This window comes from Macaca thibetana, chromosome 4 (genome assembly GCF_024542745.1).
Source record: "Macaca thibetana thibetana isolate TM-01 chromosome 4, ASM2454274v1, whole genome shotgun sequence".
In the NCBI taxonomy this organism is placed as follows: domain Eukaryota; kingdom Metazoa; phylum Chordata; class Mammalia; order Primates; family Cercopithecidae; genus Macaca; species Macaca thibetana.
Genome location: NC_065581.1, coordinates 154,546,655 through 154,572,031, shown reverse-complemented (window position 1 = coordinate 154,572,031; position 25,377 = coordinate 154,546,655). Strand labels below are relative to the sequence as shown.

At 39.0% G+C, this 25,377-nt stretch overlaps 2 protein-coding genes across 16 annotated transcripts in view; one reads left to right on the top strand and one right to left on the bottom strand.

The window, feature by feature from the left end:
- GTF3C6 (general transcription factor IIIC subunit 6) overlaps nucleotides 1-25,377 on the top strand; it is a 1,097,326-nt gene that overhangs the window by 761,227 nt on the left and 310,722 nt on the right. The window lies entirely within an intron of this gene.
- CDK19 (cyclin dependent kinase 19) overlaps nucleotides 1-25,377 on the bottom strand; it is a 217,127-nt gene that overhangs the window by 53,123 nt on the left and 138,627 nt on the right. For all 15 annotated transcript variants that reach the window (XM_050789065.1, XM_050789070.1, XM_050789081.1 and 12 more), the window contains 2 exons: nucleotides 15,194-15,304; nucleotides 11,856-11,996 (listed from right to left, as the gene is read on the bottom strand). In XM_050789065.1, coding sequence (XP_050645022.1) covers nucleotides 11,856-11,996; nucleotides 15,194-15,304 — 252 coding nt within the window. The remainder of the gene's footprint in view (nucleotides 1-11,855; nucleotides 11,997-15,193; nucleotides 15,305-25,377) is intronic.

The window sequence follows — 25,377 nt, the reverse complement described above, 5'->3', positions numbered from 1 at the left end:
CTACTGTTTAAAATGTTATTTCTAATGAAAATGCCTTTCCAGTTTCAAATTATGTATTTACAACTAGATGTAGGCTATCTGTAAATGAGGAGAAACCTGTAGTATTAAATGCTATGATTAATTTCATTTTAGCTTAAACTGGTCTAACAGTATCTGTAATATAACCCCCATGTTAATCAAACTTCAGTATTCACAGTAAACAATGCTTGCCAACCCAGCACTGCCAACAGTTCACAATGTATCTCTTTGTCTTTCAGGAGTAGTTACCGGCCTGAACAACAGAGATAAGGCTTTCTTTTCTCTAACAAGAGCCAATAAAAAGCAACAATTATACAACGTTCCATGCAAAACAAATAAGTGTATGTATGTAGCAGGCTATTTACCTAACTAACTTCAAGGTCATTATGTGAGTGTAATCAAGATATATTCCACATTAACATCCATGGCAGGAATAATGCTACAAAGGTATTCGGATTTATTCCTGTTCATTAACGAGTACAATTCATCCTTAGAGAAGCAACACTGGTAGAGAGTAGCTTTCTATTTACGTCTGGAATACCCACATCCAAATCAAATAATTTGGTCTCATTATCATGAGAAATTAAGAATGTCAGAGATAGAAATTCTCAGACTGAGTCCTCTTGTTTTACTGGTGAAGAAACAGAGGCCAGAGAAGTGAAAGACCTACAACTTGACCAAGTTCACTCTGTGTGGAGAGCAGCAGGTCTAGATGAAGACCTAGTTCTCTCAGAGATGCATTCCAAGCCAGAGTTGTGAGAGCCACAGCACCCTGGGAAAATGAACAGTACTTAACTGATTATGGCCCTCCCTATAGAAGACTTCTACCTGATGTGTGCTTAGTTGAGAATATAATCCCACAAAATAACTATCATATGTAATCTCTTGGTAAAATGAATCAAGATTCCTGTATATAAATTCCACCTCAATAAAATTAATTTAATAAAATAGCATGCCTAAATTGATTCTTCAGTAATAGCCAAAGGCCTCAAAGTACTGGGGCTCTGTCTGTAGCCTTTGGTTCTCAACTAGTTCCTGCCATTGCTATCAATGTGGGATGTATCTTAATTAGACCCTCCTAGTGGCCTTGAAGTTAGTTTGGTAAACAGTCTTCTTAATACATGTATTTGTCAGCACAGGCCACTAAAATTTTATGCTTAGGTCAGTGATTATCAAATGAGCCCTGTCCCTGAATTAACCTTAAGAGACTTTGAATGTCACTGTGAGTCAAACCATGGCTCCTTGAAAGCTGGCCCTCTTGGAAGAGGGATTCTTGGTATGTACCCTCTAACTATGGAATAACTGGTGGAGCATTAATTCAAACCGACAGATAGATGTGCAGGACTCTGTTGAAAGCTCCAACTACAGGGCTATGAACCCAGATGATAAAAAACTGTCATGCCAAAAAGAAAAATCATAGCCCATGTCTAGAAAAGACATCAATATTACCTTCCTACACATGTAAGGTGTGTGTCACCATGTCCAGAGCACTGTAAGAAACATTGTGTCTGATCTTCACAAGGCCTGTGTAGAGGCAGCAAGACAGGAGCATGGATGGCATCACTACCATCAAAGGCCTCCAGACTGCAGACATGAACAGCTGAGCCATAGACTATCAAGGATTCAGCTTTAAGGAACTTGTTAGGAACCAGAGGTCACTGGCAGGAACACTAGTATGATTCTTCAGTATGGGAAGATTTGCAATTGTCCAAAATCACCTAAAATAGCAGGTTAGAAGATATCCAGGCCATACTTTGCTTTTTGATTGCTAACTCTGCATTTTAAAAGCAATTAGAATGATTAAGTCATATTAAAAGAAATACTACTTCTTGTCATAATCCTCTTTAAGCAGAATGTTAACTGATAAATCAAATAAAAAATAACGAATTATTAAGTCATTTGACTAGCATGGAATTGTTACCTCCAAAGCCTGTCTTAGTAATATCTCATTCAAGAAGAAAGAATGAAAAGTACATTTGAAGCAGTTGCTAATTGTGATCTCATTTAATCAAGCTTTTTTAAAACTTCCTTATTTTAAATATGAAGACTGGGCAAAAATATTTGTAATATTTAAATATAAACAGGATGAAACGTAGCCTACTTTTTTGTTTTAACACCAGGAGGCATGTTTCACGTATTTACACTAGATCTCTGCTTTGTAAAGCTGAAGGGGCAAGGAAGAGTAGGAGACAACAGGCATTCTCAGGGAAGAAAGAGGTGAAAGAAAGGGTATCTTTGGATTACTGGCAGAATCAAGAAAGAATGTACAGAAGCTTCTGCAGGAAGGAAATGAGGAGATATTCAGCAACTCTGGAGCTACATTCAGGAACTTTGGTGGAACTGAGGGTCAATAACCACATAAATTACTTCTCAGTATTCCCCATTTTACAGATGAGTAAACTGAGGCTTAAGGATCAAAATCTTTTTTTTTTCTTTTTTTTTTTTTTGAGACGGAGTCTCGCTCTGTCACCCAGGCTGGAGTGCAGTGGTTGGATCTCAGCTCACTGCAAGCTCCGCCTCCCGGGTTTATGCCATTCTCCTGCCTCAGCCTCCCGAGTAGCTGGGACTATAGGTGCCCGCCACCTCACCCGGCTAGTTTTTTTTGTATAAGGATCAAAATCTTAGAAATAATTTTTTAAAGTGTAGGTTCTCAAAGTTTCTATATCTTAAGGACTAAGTAAGGCTAAAACTCTAGAGAACAATATTAAATGCCTGCAAAATGCTGGCATGATGGTTACAGTAAGATTTTGAGGGTTTTGCCTTATCAGGCCCTGTTTAGCAGAGACAAAATTAAAGACCTGCTGTATCTCCTTGTCAGACAATTTACGGAGAGAAGCTAGCTGCATGCAGAGATTTCTAAGCACTTATTTGAATCAAATGTTCAGAAAGATGAAGAGTACAGCGTTTTCTTACAGCTGAGTGGAAACAGAGGTGGCCTTTGACTTCTGCATACATAGTATGAGACTTTCATACAGAGATGTCTTCACTCTCTTTAGCTGAGGCTCTTTTCCATGTTTCCGCATGGTGTCCTTTCAGTGCCTTTCGGCTAGCGGTTACAATTCATCAGAAATACGAGCCTTGGAAAACAATGTTTTGCCATTATTTAAAATTGTCTTTGCATTTTTGCCTCTGCTTTACACAAAAGAGCAGAATATAGAAATAAGAAAGTACTAATACTAGTGATAAGCACAGGCCTCAGACTGCATAAAAAGATGGAAATGTCTAGGTATGTTCAAAGTGATAAATTCTGGGCCTCAATTGAACACATCCTCTGAACTTAAGTGGATTAAACCTGTGGTTCGACAGCAGGGAGGGGAAGAAGAGGAGGGGAGAGGAGGAGGGGAAAATTAGGAAACATATTTTGAATTCTGAAAATCATTGAACAATGTTTCTAAAAGGGAAGAGATAACTAGTACATTATAACTATTTGTTAGCTCTTTCCAACCAGAACTGCCCCTAGATCGTATCATCCACGTAACTTTTACACATGAAAAAATCATATATGAAAGGTGGGGATTTTTTGCATTTTCTTCATTGCATTTCCACTAAATAAAAAATGACAACAGGATCCAGGTATCATTTAATTTTTGTTTTGTTTTTTAGAGACAGGGTCTATGTTGTGCAAATTGGACTGGAACACCTGGGCTCAAGGTATCTTCCCACCTTATCCTCTTGAACAGCTGGGCCTGCAGGCATGTGCCATCACAGCTAGCCCCAAATATCATTTAAAAGCTTCCTCAACTCTGATAGTGAAACAAGATATTTCCCTGACCCCTTCACAGGCTGGAACTGGAGTGCACGGGTGCTGGCAGGGGGTGAACTCCACTCACTCAACCCGGTCTCAGGAGGGAGAGCATGCAGATGAGTGGGTGCAGGAACCAGGTCAAGTGCTTTTGGGCACCTGCAGGAGCAAAACTCTGTGCCGGCCCCATGACAGTGTCTAAGGGGTATGCCCATGACCCCTTAAGCCACAGAAGGAACGGTACAGTGCCGTTTTAGCTTTGCCATCTGTAGACAGCTTAGGTGTTAACAGCTCAGTGGAGGGTCGGTGTGGCAGCCTTTTGCACCCACACTCATGGCACCCGAGTTCTTGTCCAGCATCTAGGAGGAATGAGGTCGCCCGGGCAAACTGAAGATGGTAAATGCAGGGGATTTTATTGCCAAAAAAGTGGCTCTCGGCCGGGCGCGGTGGCTCACGCCTGTAATCCCAGCACTTTGGGAGGCTGAGGCGGGTGGATCACGAGGTCAGGAGATCGAGACCATCCTGGCTAACATGGTGAAACTCCGTCTCTACTGAAAATACAAAAAAGTAGCCGGGCATGGTGGCAGGCACCTGTAGTCCCAGCTACCTGGGAGGCTGAGGCAGGAGAATGGTATGAACCTGGGAGGCGGAGCTTGCAGTGAGCCAAGATCGTGCCACTGCACTCCAGCCTGGGCGACAGAGCGGGACTACGTCTCCAAAAAAAAAAAAAAAAAAAAAAAAAAAAAAAAAAAAAGTGGCTCTCAGCAGGAAGGGGAGCTGAAAAGGGGATGAAGCAGGAAGGTAATTTTCCCCTGAAATCCAGCCATCTCCAACTAGACTCTTCTCCAAAGCTACACCATCAAGCTGTCCTTCTGAAGTCAAGCTGCTTCTCTCCAACATCCAACCAGTCTCCGACCTCCAGCTGCTTCTCCTCCTCTCTGCCGGCTGAGCCTGAGGTTTTTATGGGCACAGGATGGGGAGCAGGGCAAGCCATGGGTGGTTTTGGAAAAGGCAGCATTCAAGTGGGAAAACAGGGATGTAAGTTCTCACTTTGGGCCACAGTATCAGGCCTTTAGGCTTGAGGGTGGTAACTTAACCAGGGACCCACCCTCTTCTACCCAGAATTTCCCTGCCTCCTGTGCCTATCTACAGGTAGCTTCAGACATAGTTTCCAATCTTTCCCACCTCCTGGTATACACACTGTTGTGTAAATGCCTCTCCTTGAGTGCGGACTATACCTAATAACTTGCTTCTAGTGAAGAGAATACAACAAAAGTAATGGGATGTCACTTTCATACTTAGATTACAGAAGACTGACTTTCATCTTATTAATACTCTCTCTCTTGCCTTCTTGCTTGCTCACTCTGGTGAGCAAAACTGCCCTCTTGTGAGATGTTCTATGATGAGGCTCATGTGGCAAGGAACTTCACCTCATGAGCTGATAGATGAAAGTTTCCACCCATCAGCTCACAAGGAAATGAATCCAGCCAATAACCAAATGAGCAAGCTAGGAAAGGGATTCTTTCCAGTCAAGCTTTGAGATCACTACCACCTCTTAAAAGACCTTGAAACAAAGGACCCAGGTAAGCCACATATGGATTCCTGACCCACAGAAGCTGTGAAATAATAAATATTGTTTAAGCCACTAGGTTTGGGGTTAACCTGTTATACCACAACAGATAACTGATACAGAATTAAAACATACATAGCCAACATGTCATAACCTAGAATGCTGTTGAAAATCCAGTAAGTATTCTGCCTGAATACACAGGTGTCATAAGAAAGCAAAATCAACAAACCAAAACTATAATTTGCTGTCAATCAGTATGAAAAAATATCCAAAGTCATATAATACATAGATGGTTCCTAACATACAATGGATCAATGTATTGATCTTTCAACTTTAGGACGGTGCAAAAGCAATACACATTCAGTAAGCTCCTTAACTTACAAAGAGGTTACTTCTGGATAAGCCCACTGTATGTTAAAGATATTATAAGTTAAAAACATACTTTTGCCTTATAATGTTTTCAGCTTATGATGGGTCTATTGAGATGTAACTCTATGAAAAATTGGGGAATATCTGTACTTTCCTCTGTAACTAGAATATCTATTGCAACATTTCTTTTTTATTTTATTTTATTTTATTTATTTATTTAGAGAGGGGGTCTCGCTATGTTGCCAAGCAGGAGTACAGTGGCTATTCACAGATACAAAGAGCGCACTACAGCCTTGTACCACTGGCCTCAAGCAAACCTCCCAGCTCAGCCTTCAGAGTAGCTGGGACTACAGATATGTGCCACCCTACCCATTTTGCACCATTTTCTTTAATCAAATGAAATCATATCTGACTTACAGTATTGGCAAGGTTTTTTGTTATCATTACCCTTCTGATAGACTTCTAACAGAATAAGTTTTTAGTTCTGTGAACTAAACATTTTAGTAGCTGTTAATTAATAACAAAAGCCAAAAGATTCCTGGATACAAAATTATTTTCTCTCTCAACTGGATCTCACAAAATTTTGATACACTGTACCATGTTTGCAGACCATATACTTATTTGTGCCTACAGACTTCAAAAGACTGCAAATTCATCCACTAATGTGAAAAGAGCTTTGGGATGGAAACTCCAACATATTTATTTATTTATTTTTATTTTTTATTTTTTGGGACTGAGTCTCACTCTATTGCCCAGGCTGGAGTGCAGTGGCACGATCTCAGATCACTGCAATCTCTACCTCCAGGGTTCAAGCGATTCTCCTGCCTCAGCCTCCCAAGTAGCTGGGATTACAGGCATGTGCCACCACACCCAGCTAATTTTTGTATTTTTAGTAGAGATGGTGTTTCACCACGTTGGCCAGGCTGGCCTCAAATTCCTGACCTCAGGTGATCCGCCTGCCTTCGCCTCCTGAAGTGCTGGGATTACATGCGTGAGCCACTGCACCTGGCCTCCACATATATTTTTTAAAAGACAGAGCTAGGGTTGGGGACCTAAAGCATTCATTAAAATCCTTCATTCAATAAAGACTTCGTGCTTATTGTGTACTAGGTTCTGGGATACGATAATGAAAAAGAAATAGTCTAACTGATAGTTCAGTTTCTATCACTGATCTAGTAGCAAGATTCTGAAATGAAGAAGTCATAAATCCACTTAATAATAATATCATTTAGCCAGCATTTCTCTATCATTGCTGAAGAATAATGTGAAATTGCCAGATGCCTTGCTGAAATTCAATTCAAATAACTTATGAGCACAGACAATATGCCAATGCTGGAACTACAAAAATTAGTGAGATGTTATGAACCTTGCTCTCAAGAAGCTCATAATTTTGAAAAAGAGATAAACTATATCTTGGCATTCTTCCAATCTACCAAAATAGTAATCCCATAAAAATGAGTCATCCTACATTTCATTTTCTTACTCTTAGCTATATCCTGCTATAAAATTAAAATACATCTTTTCTCCCTTGGTGTTTACAAGTTCCAAATATTTATAGACTTATGCCTCTATTTCACTGTCTCTCAGCCAAGATGAACATATTTAGCTCTCTTTCTCCTTTCCTTTTAAAGCAATTCCTCATTTTAAGTTATTTTTGGTGACTTTATTTACATTCTCTATTTCTGTATTAAATTCTAGGATTCAAATGACATAATTAAAATACTGATTTAGATATAAAATCCATCATAATGAAAAACACCAACCTTTATGATGACGTAATGCCTCTGTGTGTGATGTCCAAAACACTGGCTTTTATTTACTTTAAATTTTTTATATTATATTGTAAATTTATATTTACTCTAACACATTTAATTGTATGGATTTTCCAGGTTTCTCACATCAAATGAAATTTAGAGATGGTGAGCACTCAGTTGTGACTAACAAATAGTGTAAAGCCAAATTTCTTACAGCAATAGAAAATGAAGCATTAAGAAAAACAAAACTAGTCATTGACTGCAACAGCAACTCTTAAACTCACAAAACAGAATTTTTCAAATGTCTCCATCATCCTCTTTTTAAGACCATATTCACATTTGATATACTTTGTATTTCTGTATCTACTACAGAATATATTTATAAAGCAAGCATACAGTTTAAATCTACTCCTGAAAGTACTTTGGCAAAACCATGACAATATGGCACAGATATCAGGACTCAAGATTAGTGAATCAAGAATTGAAGAGGCTATCACAGACTAGATTCCTGTTGGTTCAAAGTTTCTTTTTCTTTTTATTCAGACAGGGTGTCGATTTGTTGCCCAAGGCTGGAGTAGAGTGCAGTGGCACAATCACGGCTCACTGCAGCCTTGACCTCCTGGGCTAAAGTAGTCCTCCCACTTCAGCCTCCTGAGTAGCTGAAACTACAGGCATGCACCACCACACCCAGTTAATTTTTTATTTTTTGTAGAGATAGGGTCTCACTATGTTGCTCAGGCTACCCTTGAACTCACGGGCTCAAGCAATCCTCCTGCCTTGGCCTCTGAAAGTGCTGAAATTACAAGCATGAGCCACCACGCCCACTCAGTTCAAAATTTCAAATCTTATTAGAGTTATTCACTTGAGGAGTTGGAGGCATTCAGTAAATGTGTGGGTAAAATATAAACCAGTGCTATACTATGTAAGAACCAGATTCAGAATGCATTTTCAACACTGTGTTCATGCCATTGATGAGGTAATAATAATCAGTGGTGGCTTTTCTAGTGGGGGGAAAAAATCATTCTGTGTGCACAACTGTCAGTACTTAAACAAAAAGATCCCAAAAACTCTCTAACTCAAGCAGGCTCCAACCTATACCTTCTGAGCACAACCTCACACTACTGCAATTCAGTTTATCCATATTTGAGCCAACCAGAACTGCACATCCTTTCTGAGATAATCCAAGTGCTTCTTTACCTCAGAATTTTTACATTCCAAACTCCCTTAGGTTACCCTCATCACCCAAGTCTCTATTTAAATTCTACTCGTCCCTCAAAGTCCAGCTCAAATGTAACCTGCTCTTTGAAACTTACCCTTATCCCCCACTCAGAAGCTCTTCTGACCTTGCATAGATTTAGTCTGTACTTCTCATGTAGCTACAATCACATTTTCTCTCATCTATCTTATAGTGTAATTGTTTGTGTGTATGTCATATTTCTTCAAGGCTCCTTGAGAAGAAGGTCTTTGACATGGTCATATTTGTGGTGTTCCCATCCCTCTGTGCTTTACACATACAAGAAAAAAAAATGTTCATTGAGGATAGTGTATTCAAATGCCTGATCCCCAAAATGTCAGTACTATTCTCCCTGATACTCATTCACTGAGGAAATACTTCTATTGTGTACAGGGGCAGCAGTGAACAAAAAGAGTCAGACATAGACCTTGCTCTCTCAAGAAGTTCACAGGCTAGGAGATGTTCTAAGAGATCTCTAAAACTGCTATAATACTAACAGATAAATTCCATAAGAGAAGTAAAGATGCAGTACAACAGGAACTAACAACAAGAAGAGATTGATTCCAAGTAGACATGGATATGAGGGTAAGTTTTAATTAACATTTGTGGTGGGGCCTGAAAGACAGAGGGTATTTGAATATGTTGAGATGGGGTAAGGGGTTTTAAGATAGGGGAAATAAAGGCCATTAAGGCAGGAAATACCAGAAGGAGACAGGGAACACTCAGTAGTTCAGTAGTAAAGTATACATGAAAGATGACAGGGATAGAGAACAATTTTAAAGGCAGTTAAAGCTATAATTGGTAAAACTCTGAAAGCCAAATGAGGAAGTAGAGTTTTAGTCCGTAAGCAATGAGGAACTATTTCAAAGTTCTTGAGCAGGAGCTGAGTAGTTAGTCAGAAGGTCCAAAGTGGACTGGAAGGGAAAGAGATTGTTGAAAGTATAGGGAAAGTATAGAGGCTAGTATCACAATGCAAGAAAGAGGTAATAAAAGCCTGAACTAGGAATGAGGACTAGAGATGAAAATAGATGAATGCAAGGCATATTTTAGATACAATGCTGAAAGAACTTGACAAGTTCTGGATGTGGAGTGCAAAGAAGGGTCTCCAAGAGGTAAAAGAAGTTTCTAGGCTAGGATGAGGGTGGTGCCATAACCAAAAGAGAGGACACTAAAGCAGCAGCAAATCCGAATTGGGAGGACACTGAGTCCTGGCATACTAAATTTTGGTATCAGTGAACATTCACGTGACCATATCATAAATAAAATATGTTAAGCTATGCTGTTTAGAACAAAATATAGAATTTTATGAAACAAGAGAGAGGAGCTCAGATACATTAATCTTCAATAAAAAATTTTGATCAATGATTCAAAGATGAACATAACCTCAAATATATAACCTGCATATGTTTCACTAAGTGCATGGCAGATTAAAATCTAAAAGGCCATTTATGAAAGAGTTCTTCTCATGATCTAGAACAACATCATGTACCCAATAATCTTTTTGTTTGTTTCTTTTGAGATAGGGTCTGGCTCAGTTGCCCAGGCAGAGTTTGCAGTGATCTCAGCTCACTGCAACCTCCAACTCCCAGGCTCAAGCCATCCTCCCACCTCAGCCTTCCGAATAGCGGGGACCACAGGAGCGCACCACCACACCCAGCTAATTTTTGTATTTTTTGTTAGAGATGGGGTTTTGCCATGTTGCCCAGGCCAGTCTTGAAGTCCTGAGCTCAAGTGATCCACCCACCTCAGCCTTCCAAAGTGCTGGCACTACAGGCATAAGCCACCACACCCAGCCCAATAATCATTATAAAACATGCTAATTCATAGCTAATAGTAAAGTGGACATGTGGAAGTCTCAAAGAATCTTACAGTTAAAAATTATAAGGAGAGGCCAGGCGTGGTGGCTCACGCCTGTAATTCCAGCACTTTGGGAGGCCAAGGAGGGTGGATCACGAGGTCAGGAGTTCAAGCCCAGCCTGGCCAAGATGGTGAAAACCAGTCTCTACTAAAAAACACACACACAAAAAAAATTAGCCAGGCATAGTGGTGGGTGCCTGTAATCCCAGCTACTTGGGAGGCTGAGGCAGAGAATTGCTTGAACCCAGGAGGCGGAGGTTGCAGTGAGCCGAGATGGTGCCACTGCACTCCAGCCTGGGCAAGAGAGTGAGACCCTGTCTCCAAAAAAAAAAAAAAAATTATAAGGAGAAATGCTCCTATTAATACGGTAAATGCATCTTTTGTGGTCACTATCATTTGACCCCAATTTATACAACGTCACAGCAAGACATGGTCAAGTCAGATGAGTAGCCCTGACTGACAAGGTCCCAAGGGATACTAACTAGATCCTTTCATCAATAAACACTTCTCATCAGTTAATAAAATGGAATTTACCTACATGTATCCCTACCATATCCCAAGAATTTTCAAAAGCCTAAGAAACAAAAGATCATGAAATCACTTTGTGGGGGCAAAATAAAATCTCTGATGATAAACTGAGGAGCAAATGAGGATTACAGTTATTCCATAACCATATCTTCTTAAGAACAAACAAAAGAAACTTGTATCAACATAAACTAAAATAACAACAGTGTGAAGATGAATACCTAGCAATATAATTAGATATCAGTAAATGATGGTTACATGTATATTGAATAAAAAAGTAAAATCAAACACTAAATTGCAGCTAATTTGCCTAAGTACATACCACCTGTTAGATTTATTTATTCATTTGTTTATTGATATTGATAACATTCTTTTTACTAGATGCAATGTCATTATTTCAGTTTAGATTTTAAGGGAAAGAAAAATGAGAACTCAATATTAATTACATTTTTACTAATGAGCAATAATATGAAGAACAAATTGGATTGAAATGTGCATGTTTCACATGTGACTACTCCATTAAAATTGTACAGTAATCATTTGTTCAAAATCACACTGATATTTTACAGCTATGCATAAATATAATGGAATGATATACACCAAATGTTAAATAGTGTTAATCTTTTGATTACAGGTTTATGGGTGATTTTTATCTTCTTTTTTGCTTAGGTATCTTTTCAAGTTTTTCTATAATTAATGTTTTATTATAATGGTACCAAGAAGAAAATAAATTTTGTAAAAGAGGAGGGAAAAACATATTGATGAATTTAAAAGAAAAATACTTACCAAGTCTCTGTGAAGCACCCAGTTTGCATGGAGGTAATGGATACCATCAAGAATCTGGTAAAGTAAGGATTTAACCATAGATCTTGGCAACTGCATGGGCTTTTTATTTGCTTTTGATGCACGGTGAAACTTAATAATATGCTAAAAATTAAAAAAAAAACATAACAATATAGTCTTTGCTAATATCTATGCCAACAAAACACAATCAATGCTGTAATAAATGCTCTATATTTTAAAATTACTTATTAAAGGCCAATAATGACACAAAGAAAAATAATTTGAATAATAAGTTCAACCAAAACTGAATCTATTTTGAGGGTGAATGTGACCCTGTTAATGAGGGGTTATAATGACTAAATTTACTGAAACCATTAAGATTTTCATTAAATAGGACCAAAAGGTAAAAAGGACTGATATTGAAACAGCTGCCTAAGAAGAGTATTATATTCTCTACTGACAGAATGAAAGATTAAAAAAAAGAAAGAAAAACTATAAATCTTCACTTTCTATAAAAAGTTAGCACTTAGTACACTTGGGTAACATCACTGATCAGGTGTATATTTGAATTATTGGAAAACTTCCATCTTTGTTTGGCACAGAATAAATAGGAATATATTCCTGGGAGTTAATGTTAAATATGAAATTGCTAAAAAGGAGGAGAGAGAAAAAATAGGAAATTCAATCCCATTGAAATAAATAAAACTGGGTCATCATATTCAAATTTTTATATCCACATAAATATTGTGGGTTATAAAAACATTGTACTGAAAGGGAAAAAATGCTACTGGCCCCCCCAGTGCTCCCACCTCCACCTCCATCCCCACCCCACTCCTGTCTCTGTCCAAAACATAAAATGGACACTGAGGACCATCAAAACACTATGCAAACAATACTGATGAAATTGTCAATAGTGCTCCAGTAACTTTACGATGATCAAATGGTATGTAAAATTATTAAGCTATTTATACAGCTTTCTTATTTTTATAAACTGCTCAGTAATAACATTGATTTGATTTTAAGAAATAATAGAAAATTAGAGTTTATACTATAGCAGTGATTTCCAGTAGAAATACACTGGGAGCCACATGTATAACTTTCCACTTTTTAACAGCTACATTTAAAAAAAAAAAAAAAGAGGCTGGCTGTGGTGGCTCACACCTGTAATCCCAGTACTTTGGGAGGCCAAGGCAGGCAGATCACCTGAGGTCAGGAGTTCAAGACCAGCCTGACCAACATGGTGAAATCCCGTCTCTATTAAAAATACAAAATTAGCTGGGCGTAGTGGCGTATGCCTGTAATCTCAGCTACACAGGAGGCTGAGGCAGGAGAACTGCTTGAACCCAGGAGGCGGAGGTTGCAGTGAGCCGAGATCGCACCACTGCACTCCAGCCTGGACAACAAAAGCAAAACTCCATCTCAAAAAAAAAAAAAAAAAAGAAACAGGTAAAATCAATGTGTGTACTTCAGATACTTCTGAAGTGAATTTTCTAAATATTACAAATACTATCTTCTCAGTAAAATGTCAGTTTAGTGCTTAAATTTTTTAAAAATCAACATTTATGATTATATTTATTTTGAAATATGGTATTGGACAGTACAGTTCTACAGGACCTGACTATTCCAATGTACTACATCATCTTCTTTCATCACCTCACTGATGTTCAAAGTAAAGTACATACACTATCAAGTAAGCCTTGGTTGACATATAGGGGAATATAGAAAAATGGGGAAAATACAATGTCTATGAATATCCATGAAAAGAATTGAAAAAAACACACTGGAAATACTTGTCCATATCTGCTATAATAGCATACACTCTGAAAGTTTCTTTAAGACCTGAGTCTGTTAAAGCTATTCCTCAAGAGATTTATAACTTATACAGACGATAAACCACATTATATTGAATCAAAATTTATTAGTCACGTGTGATCATACACCTGTGGTCCCAGCTACTTGGAAGGCTGAGGCAGGAGGATCGCTTGAGCCCAGGAGGTCAAAGCTGCAGTGACCCACAATTTTGCCATTGCACTCCAGCCTGGGTGATAAAGCAAGACCCTGTCTCAAACAAACAAACAAACCAACAAACAAACAAACAAGGCTGGGTGTGATGGCTCATGCCTGTAATCTCAACACTTTGAGAGGCCAAAGTAGGAAAATCACTTGAGCCCAGGAGTTCAAGACCAGCCTGTGCAAGATGGCAAAACCTTGTCTCTATAAAACATTTTTGAAAAATTAGCCAGGCATAGTGGTGCTAAATTAATTATCCATAATTTGAACTTATTGCCAGATTTGACGTTTGTTACTTTTAGCAGTTCCTCAGATAAAAGTGTTTAAATGTTCTGATTCCTAATTTGAAAAGATAAGAATTAGAATTTTTTGCTTCTTTCATACGTTGATAAAACATCCTTAATCTTCACTATACATATTAGTAAATTGCCATTAATTACTTGCATAAAAGTGTAGTCTCCCGCCAGGTGTGGTGGCTCATGCCTGTAATCCCAGCACTTTGGGAGGCTGAGGTGAGCAGATTACCTGAGGCTGGGAGTTCGAGACCAGCCTGACCAACATGGAGAAACCCTGTCTCTACTAAAAATACAAAATTAGCCGGGCGTGGTGGTGCATGCCTGTAATCCTAGCTACTCAAGAGGCTGAGGCAGGAGAATCGCTTGAACCTGGGAGGCAGAGATTGCAGTGAGCCAAGATCGTGCCATTGCACTGGGCAACAAGAACGAAACTCCGGCCGGGCGCGGTGGCTCAAGCCTGTAATCCCAGCACTTTGGGAGGCTGAGACGGGCGGATCACGAGGTCAGGAGATCGAGACCATCCTGGCTAACACGGTGAAACCCCGTCTCTACTAAAAAAATACAAAAAACTAGCCGGGCGAGGTGGTGGGCGCCTGTAGTCCCAGCTACTCGGAAGGCTGAGGCAGGAGAATGGCGTGAACCCGGGAGGCGGAGCTTGCAGTGAGCCGAGATCGCGCCACTGCACTCCAGCCTGGGTGACAGAGCCAGACTCCGTCTCAAAAAAAAAAAAAAAAAAAAAAAAAAGAACGAAACTCCCTCCCCGCCGCCCCCCGCCCCCCCCCAAAAAAAGTATAGTCTCCCATTCATTAAAATCTTTCTGAAGTAAAATTTCTAAATACTACAAATACTATCTCCTCAGTAAAATGTTAGTTTATTGCTTAAATTCTTCAAAATCAATATTTATGTTTATATTTACTTTGAAGTATGGCTAACAGAGCAAGTTTTCCTTTCTGTGCATTAACAATATGTATTTTCCATAAATACGCTCCATACCGACATAAAATAATCCTAGAAATACAGTGAGCTTATACTTACCCACAAGTCATGCTCTGCATAATCAAACAGCAGCCACACCTTCCTGTCACTGTGAGAGAGGAACACCTTCTGCAATGCGATCACATTAGGGTGCTTCAATTCTCGCAAAAGCTGAATGCAAAAGAAAGAGAGGGGCCACTGTTGTGTTAGCAAGGAGGGGGAAATGATGAATGTCTTATAACTTCAAAACGAAATTTCTGAAAATCTAGAGAATCCAGGTAAGCAAAATGAAAGAAAAAAATACCACCCAAAATACCTCTATTCAGAGATAAGGTCTGTCAACATCTTGGTGCATATCTTTCCAATCCTTTTTCTGTGTGCATGGGTGTATGTGTTTTGTTTTGTTTTACTTTCTTTCTTGTCAGAGACTGCAAGCAGGAATGTGTTTTTAAAAATATGATTTTAAATGGTGAATGTAAAACAGCAAACAAAAATAATATCATATCATTACATAATTAATTATATTTTTGTACATGCATCTCTTTTTTACTAAAGAAACTGTTCCTTGGGAGGCAGGAATCATATATTAATACTGCTTATATCTACCCTAGCACAGTATTGGTGCTCAAGAAATATGTGACAAAACAAGGAAAGATAGTTAACAATCCCTATACTTATCCATCCCTAGAGTGTGTGGTTGAGGGTTTTTTGAAGAGTAGTGAGTATAAGGGAATGACTGTCATGCCCAATTATAAAAACTGAAGTTGAGAACAGGTTCTGTAAACAGAAGAAAAGGAACAGGACTTCACAAAGTAAAAGCTTTAAGCTAGACTCTGATGATATGGAGGAAAGATAAACCAGAGCAGCAAGCAGAAGCAGCACTTTGCGCATAACAGACAGCTGCTTGATAAAATATTTAGCAACAATGACATTATTGCTCAAGGTAAAAGCCTTAGAAATATGCCCGCCTCAGGCTGTCCTTAACCAGGGTTCAGATTTCATAGGTAAAGAGAAACATATTCAATTTAAAAAATATTTTGAATAACTTTAAATATAAAGCTCTGTGGAAGATGCAAAAAGAGAAAGAGAAAACTTCCTTGAATATTTTCTATATGCAAGATGATTATATACAAATGTTTTTCTCTCACTTAATATTTAGAACAATTTTATGATGTACACAGAACCCAAGGCTCAGTGTGATAAAAATAACTTGACCAAAGTCAAATAGCTAGAAAGAGAAGGGGTTTGGACTTAAATAGATCTGCCTGATTGCAAAGCCCATGCTTTTTCCACTACAGCTAAAGTTCATGTCTTCAGTTCCCACAATGTGGTAAGGGAGACAGACATATAAATAGATCAATGAGGCAGAGAAAAATAAATTGCTTACCCATTCTAATAACTTTAGTAACTTTTTTTTTTTTTTTTTGAGACAGAGTCTTGCTCTGTTGCCTACACTGGAGTGCAAAGGCACAATCTCAGCTCACTGCAACCTCCGCCTCCAAGCGATTCTCCTGCCTCAGCCTCCTGAGTAGCTGGGATTACAGGTGTGCACCACCACACCTGGCTAATTTTTGTATCTTTTGTAGAGATGGGGTTTCACCATGTTGGCCAGGCTGGTCTCGAACTGCTGACCTCAAGTGATCTGCCTGCCTTGGCCTCCCAAAATCTAGAGTTTGCCATTTTGAACACTTCATGCTCTCTGGCTCTGGCAAACCCTGTTTTTAATGACCCCATTGCCATGGCCAGCCTTGAAGCACTTAGACCCTGGTAAGAGACCTCACCCCAGGCACAATGACTGTCTCCTTCTTTCTAACTCCTTGATATTGATGAACTTAAAGAGTTTGCCTTTATTCCCTATGCAAAATATATTCTCTTTGCAGCCTGAAGTAGATGGGAAAGTAAAACTCCACTTCTGCATCTAAACCAGGCTCCTGAAACACCCAACATCGGCATAGATCCCTGATTCCTGGACCTCGCTTGTCTGGGAAAGTGGATGTCACAGTAGCAATATTTAATCAACACTTCTAAAAAACTACATTCTCTGTGACTTCCAATTGTTGATCCCTCTAGAATAAATTCATTTTAAGTCCCCTGTTGAAAAATTATTTTGACTAGATAATACATTTATATGGTTCAAAGATCAAAGTATACACAAGGATATATATTGAAATGTCTCACTACCACTCCTCTTGCTTACCTGGAGGTAACAACTTTTATTAATTGCTTATTTATCCTTGCAATGTTTCTTAATGCAAATCAAAACAAATATGAATATATATTTTATCCTGCATTGTTTACACAAAAGATAGCATAATTTACACACTGCTCTGCACCTTTTTTTTTTTTTTTTTTTTTTTTTTTTACCCTTACTCTACCTTGGAAATCTCTTAGTATTAGGACAGTGTCAATATTAGAAATACTTCCTTCAGGTGAGAAGAGATTCGACAAAAGAAAAATTTTTTAAAAGAAAAAAATAAAAACAATCTTCCTTGTTCTTTTTTACAGTAGCATTGTATTTCTAGATCACCTTTTTTATTGGGGTAAAATATATACATAATGTAAAATTTACCATTTCAATCATTTTTAAGTATACCAGATATACTTAGCATATTTACTTAATCCCACTACCTATCCTGGCTCAGTGGGATTAAGCACAACCACCATCACTACTGTGTATTTCCAGAACTTTTTCATCATCCCAAAATGAAAATCTATACCATTAAACAATATCTCCAGGTTGCCACCTACCCCCAGCTCCTGATGACCAGTATCCTAATTTATGTCTCTATGAATTTGACTGTTCTCGGTATGTAGCTCATATAAGTGGAACAATACAGAGTCTGCCTATTTGTGTCTGCCTTTTTTCACATAATATAATGTCTTCAAGGTTCATCCGTGTTGTAGCATGTATGAGAATTTCATTCCTATTTAAAGCTGATTACTATTACATTGTATGTATAGACCACATTTCGTTTGTCCATTTGCCCCTCAATAGACATTTAGGTTGTTTCTACCTTTTGGTTATTATGAACAATGTTCCCTAAATATTGGTGTATAAGTAACTATTTGATTCCCCACTTTCAAATCCTTTGGATATATACCCAGAAGTGAAATTGCTAGATCCTATGGTAATTCTATGTTTAATATTTTGAGAAACCACCATCTAGGTCACTTTTGTAAAAAAAAAAATTTTTTTGTAGAGATAAGAGTCTCACTATGTTGTCCAGGCTGGTCTCGAACTCCTGGCCTTAAGCAATCCTCCCACTTCAGCCTCCCAAAGTGCTGGGATTACAGGTGTAAGCCACTGCACCTTGCCTAGGTCTCCTTTCAATATGTCATACAGATAGTTACTTCATTGCTTCACAGATACTGTGTTTTTCCCAAGCAGAAGGCAACCCTGCATCAACCAAGTCTACTGGCACCATTTTTCCAACAGCATGAAGCTCACTTAATGTCTCTGTGTCACATTTTGGTAATTCTTGCAACATTTAAAACTTTTTCATTCAGTATTATTATATCTGTTACAGTGATCTGTGATCAGTGATCTTTGATGTTACTATTGTAATTGTTTTGAAGCATCACAAATTGCACCACATAAGATGGCAAACTTAATCTATAAATGTTGTGTGTGTTCTGATTGCCTCACCCACCAGCTGTTCCCCCATCTTTCTCCCTCTCTTCATGCCTCTCTATTGTCTGAGAAACAATAATATTGAAATCAGGCCAACTAATAAAACTACAATGGCCTCTAACTGTTCAAGTGAAAGGAAGAATCTCACATATCTCTTGCTTTAAATCAAAAGCTAGAATGGTTGACCTTACTGAGGAAGGCACACCAAAAGTTAAAACAGGCTGAAAGCTAGGCTTCTTGCACCAGTTAGCCAAGTTGTGAATGCAAAGAAAAAGTTCTCGAAGGAAATTAAAAGTTCTACTCTGTTGAACACATAAATGATAAGAAAGCAAAACAGCCTTATTGCTGATAGGGAGAAAGTTTTAGTGATCTGGATAGAAGATTAAACTAGCTGCAACATTACCTTAAAACAAAGCTGGCTGGGTGCAGTGGCTCACGCCTGTAATCCCAGCACTTTGGGAGGCCGAAGCAGGTGGATCACGAGATCAGGAGTTCAAGACCAGCCCGAACAACATAGTGAAACCCCGTCTCTACTAAAAATACAAAAAATTAGCTGGGTGTAGTGGCAGGTGCCTGTAATCCCAGCTACTCAGGAGGCTGAGGCAGGAGAATCACTTGAACCCAGGAGGTAGATGTTGCAGTGAGCCGAGATTACACCACTGCATTCCAGCCTGGGCGACAGAGTGAGACTCTGTCTCAAAAAAAAAAAAAAAAAAAAAAAAAAAAGGAAAAAAAAAAAAAAAGGAAAGAAAGAAAGACAAAGCCTAATCCAGAACAAGGCCCTAATTCTCTTCAATCTGTGAAGGATGAGAGAGGTGGGGAAGCTGCAGAAGAAAAGGTTGAAGCTAACAGAGTTAAGTTCATGAGGCTTAAGGAAAGAAGTCGCCTCTATAACATAAAAGTGCAAGGTGATGCAGCAAGTTATCCAAAAGATCTAGTTAGGATCATCGATGAAGGTGGCTACACTACACAACAGATGTTCAATGTAGACAAAAGAGAATTCTATTGAAAACAGATGCCATGTGGGACTTTCATAGCTAGAGAGAAGTCAACGCCTGGTTTCAAAGTTTCAAAGGACAGGCTGTTTATCTTACTAGGTATTAATGCAACTGGTGACTTGAAGTTGAAGCCAATGCTCATTTACCATTCTGAAAATCCTAGGACCCTTAAGAATTATGCTAAATGGCCGGGCATATTGGCTCAGCCTGTAATCCCAACACTTTGGGAGGCTGAGGCGGGCGAATCACCTGAGGTCGAGAGTTTGAGACCAGCCTGACGAACATGGAGAAACCCTGTCTCTACTAAATATACAATACTAGCCGGGCATGGTGGCACATGCCTGTAATCCCAGCTACTCAGGAGGCTGACACGGGAGAATTGCTTGAACCTAGGAGGTGGAGGTTGTGGTGAGCCGAGATTGTGCCACTGCACTCCAGCCTGGGCGACAAGAGCAAGACTCCATCTCAAAAAAAAAAAGCTAAATCTACTCTACCTGCACTCCATAAATGTAACAACAAAGCCTAGATGACAGCACATCTGTTGACAGCATGGCTTACCGAACATTTTAAGCCCACTATTGAGACTGACTACCTAGAAAAAAGATTCCTTTCAAAAGATTACTGTCCATTAACAATGCACACAGTCACCGAAAAGCTCTGATTGAGATGTACAAGGAGATCAATGATGTTTTCATGTTTGCTAACATAACATCCATTCTGCAGCCCATGAATCAGGAAGTCATTTTGACTTCCAAGTCTTATTCTTTAACAAATACATTTCATAAAGCTATAGCTGCCATAGATTGTGATTCCTCGGATGGATCTGAGCAAAGTAAATTGAAAACCTTGTGGAGAGGATTCACCATTCTAGATGCCGTTAAAAACATTCATGATTCCTTCAAAGAGGTCAAGGCATCAACATTAACAGGAATGTGAAAAAAGTTGATTCCAACCCTCGTGGATAATTTTGAGCGGTTCAAGATATCAGTGGAGGAAGGAAATGAGATACGGTAGCAGTAACAAGAGAACAACAATGAGAAGTAGAGCTCGAGGATTAACTGAATTGCTGCCATCTCATGATCAAACCCGAATGGATGAGGAGTTGCTTCTTATGGATGGGCAAAGAAAGTGATCTCTTAAGATGGAATCTACTCCTGGTGAAGATGCTGTGAACACCACTGAAATAACAACAAATAATTTGGAATATTACATAAACTTAGCTGATAAAGTATTGGCAGGCTTTGAGAGGACTGACTCAAATTTTGAAAGAAGTTCTACTATGGGAAAATGCTATCAAATAGCATTGCATGTTACAGAGAAATCTTTTAAGAAAGAAAGAGTTCATTGATGCAGCAAACTGTATTGTTGTCTTATTTTAAGAAATTGCCACCCCAGCCTTCAGCAACCACCACTCTGATCAGTTAGCAGCCATCAACACTGAGGCAAGACCATCCACCAGCAAAAACATTATGAACCTGGGAAGCTCAGATAATCATTAGCACTTTTTAGCAATAATGTATTTTTAAATTAAGATATATACATTTTTATAAATAATGCTACTGGACACTTATAGCAGTGTATGCTTATACTGCAAACTACAGTATAATAAATATGACTTTACTGGGAAAGCAAAAAATTTGAGTGACTTGTTTTATTACAATATTTGCTTTACTGCAATGGTCTGGAACCAAACTTGCAATATCTCTAAGGTCTGCCTGTGTAAGAGGGAAGAGTGTAAAGTTTACAACTACACACATTTACTAGAAATTCTTCCCTAATCCCCAAATTTGCATTTTCTAGAGCATCAATATGCACTTTCTATTTCTGTGTACCTCTTATGCTTTTTCTACCCTATTGGTTTCTGTAAGTCACTAAATATCAACATGAAGGCAGACTGAGGCAAAGAAATAGCAAGCCAATGTTACCTATATCTTTTTTGTTACTTCTTCTAATTTATCTTTTACTCTGCAGCCAGGAGTGATATTTCAAAAATCCTTAACTGATCATCTGTCACTATGAACAAGTCTAAGGAATCAAAGCAAGATATGAGGCAAAGACCATATAAAGGGAGTCTTGTAAGCTATGCAGAAGTGTCACCATTGAGGTTCTCTAGTATCACTGGCAACATGCTAGGGTAAATGGGTCAGTGGAGAAGCCAGCTATTAGAAAAGGTACCACCCTTTGACTACCTTCTGTACATGTTTCATGACTCTCAGATTTGGCCTCACTGAATTATATTAAGAGTATCTTACAATGTTTTAGCTGTTTGCATCTCTCCCTTGCCCTCCTCCTGCATTAGACCACAACGTTCTTGAAGACAAAGACAATTTTACTTACTTACTTACTTATTTCGAGACGAGATCTCACTTTGTCTCCTAGGCTGGAGTACAGTGGCACGATCATGGCTCACTGCAGCCTCAAACTCCTGGGCTCAAGCCATCCTCCTGCCTTAGCCTTAGTAGCTGAGACTACAAGTGCGAGCCACCATGCCCAGCTAATTTTTTAATGTTTTTGTAGAAATGGGGTATTACTTTGTTGTCCAGGCTAGTCTTGAGCTTCTGGCTTCAAGTGATCCTCCTGCCTCGGCCTCCCAACATGTTAGGATTCCAGATGTGAGCCACCACACTAGCCCAGAAAGACATTTTTTTTTTTTAATTTTTTTATTTTTGAGACGGAGTCTCGCTCTGTCGCCGATGCTGGAGTGCAGTGGCGCGATCTCGGCTCACTGCAAGCTCCGCCTCCCGGGTTTACGCCATTCCCCTGCCTCAGCCTCCCAAGTAGCTGGGACCACAGGCGCCCGCCACCACGCCCGGCTAGTTTTTTGTATTTTTTTTTAGTAGAGAACGGGGTTTCACCGTGTTAGCCAGGATGGTCTCGAGCTCCTGACCTCATGATCCGCCCGCCTCGGCCTCCCAAAGTGCTGGGATTACAGGCGTGAGCCACCGCACCCGGCCCAGAAAGACATTTTTAAATGTATTTCTATATTTCTAGTGACTAGCATAATGCCTGACACATTGAAAGAGCTCTTTAAGTGACCTCATCTAGTTTGGGGGCTTTAAATGTTACCCATATGCATTAACTCCCAGATGTTTACCTCTAGTCCACTCATCTCCCCTGAACTCCAGCTATGTGTATCCAGTTGCCTCAACAGCTCCATTTGAAAGCTTAAAGGCCAAAACTGAGGTCGCGCTCTCTACCTCCACTACCCTCTAGTCAAGTATCTCCAGTAGCCTCTATTCCAACTGCTCTTCCCCAGCCTCAGTTAATAGCAACTCCATCATTGCAGTTACTCAGGCAAAAACCTCATCTACTTTAACTCTTTTCTCAAATATCTCCTCCTCAGTGAGTCTTCCCTAGCCTTTCTATTTAAAATCGTAACCACCATTCTGCACTTTACCTTTCTGCAAGTACTAACACTCTCAAACATACCGTAACTCTATATCCCTTATCTACAATTCTAAAGAAATTGTAGAAAACCAAAAGCTTTCTAGTAACTCAGGTAGAAAAATTATTTGTGATTCAACAGAAAAAAATTGTTAGGGGTTCATCCTTTCAGTTACTTGACTCTGATTCTATAGAATCTATTTTACAACTCTGTACATTACACATAATTGAAAATGATGCAGAGTAATTCTCAACTATAAGCATACAAATTCTGTGCTGTCGGTAGAGGTTCACTGACTTCCCTCCCCAATAGTGGAAGAAGCCGGTTTTGCTTCAATTTGCATATTCATTTCAATATCCCTGATCTGTACATGTATGTGTTTTAAAGTTTCTCCTTTGAATGGGCTATAATATCGACTTGGTTCCTTCATTCAAAAAGTGAAATAAGCTGGACGCAGTGGCTCACACTTGTAATTCTAGCATTTCGGGAGGCCAAGGCAGGAGGATCACTTAAGGCCAGGAGTTTGAGACTAGTCTGGTCACACAGCAAGAGCCCCATCTCAACAAAAAAATAAATAAAATTAAATTATCCAGGCATGGTGGTGCATGCCTGTAGTCCCAGCTACTAGGGAGGCTGAGGTGCGAGGATTGCTTGAGCCCAGGAATTCAAGGCTGCAGTGAGTTATGATCACACCACTGCCCTCCAGGCTGGATGACAGAGTGAGACCCAGTCTCTAAAGGGAAAAAAAAAAAAAAAAAAAAAAAAGAGAAGAAGGAAGAAGGAAGAAGGGAGAAGGAGAAGGAGAAGAAAAAGAAGAAGGCCAGGAACAGTGGCTCATGCCTGTAATCCCAGCACTTTGGGAGGACAAGGAGGGCAGATCACCTGAGATCAGGAGTTTGAGACCAGACTGGCCAACATGGTGAAACACCATCTCTACTAAAAATACAAAAATTAGCCAGGTGTGGTGGTGGGTGCCTATAATCCCAGCTACTCAGGAGGCTGAGGCAGGAGAATCACTTGAACCCGGGAGGCGGAGGTTGCAGTGAGCCAAGATCGCACCATTGTACTCCAGCCTGGGCAACAAGAGCAAAACTCTGTCTCTAAAAACATAAAAAAAATTTTTTTAAAGAAAGTTAAATAAAATCATTAAAATGTGTTCATCTTATACCTGTATCACAGTCATAATTTTACCTTTTTTGAAAACAGTCATTTAATACTCATCGTACAGAAATACGTCACTTGAACTGACATGAAGCTGTTTATTGTCTGACATGAAGCTACTAAATGGACATGAAACTGTTTATATGTTATTTACTGTCTGTCTCTCTCCACTAACATATAAGCTCCATGAAGGCGAAGATTTTTGTTGATTTTATATCTCCAGTGCATAAAATGGTACCTAGCACATAATAAGCATTCAATAAATATTTGTCAAATAAATTAAATCTACGGAACTGGTTCTTATTCACAAAATAACTAGTAATGGCCTGTAACCTAATAAAACTTTGCTACCCTTTCATAAGTTATTCTCTTTCAAAAGGTGTTTTAAATGATTCTGTTTTCAACAAATTGAATAGACAATATCTAAAATAATTATTCCAGGGATGCTAACCCTCCACAAGCTCCATTTACTTTAGACTTAAAAAGGAAGACTTCTTTAAATTAGCACCTACTCTACTAAAAGAATAAGAGTGCTGGCTTGAGGTAAGGAGCAGAAACACGGCTCTGAGTATCTCAGGATGGGATCTTCAACCTGGTGTATAATTCGAAGAGCAAAGGAGTGCTATGAGTGTGTTTCCTGAAGGGGCCGTGAGCACAATAAGTGCTACAAAATCCTCAAGAAAATAACACAAAGGAACAGGGGATACAGGGAAACACAAGTGAAGCAGACATTAACCTTTTTAGTAGTTATGTCCAAGGGATAAACATTATACAAGAGTGTATTCACTACCTCTATTTACTGAAAAAAACAAAGAAGTTAACTTTTCTACTGCTATTTACTGAAAGAAACAAATGAACAACAGTAAACAACCTAAATGTTCAATAAGAAAACTGATAAGTAAATTATGATAAATAGCCACATATTGTAGCCTCAAATATATATACTAAAATACATTAATTACCCGAGGAAAGACTATAATGTTGTGATATAATGTAAAAGGACCACAGGCTGAGTGCAGTGGCTCACACCTGTAATCCCAGCACTTTGGGAGGCCGAGTTGGACAGATC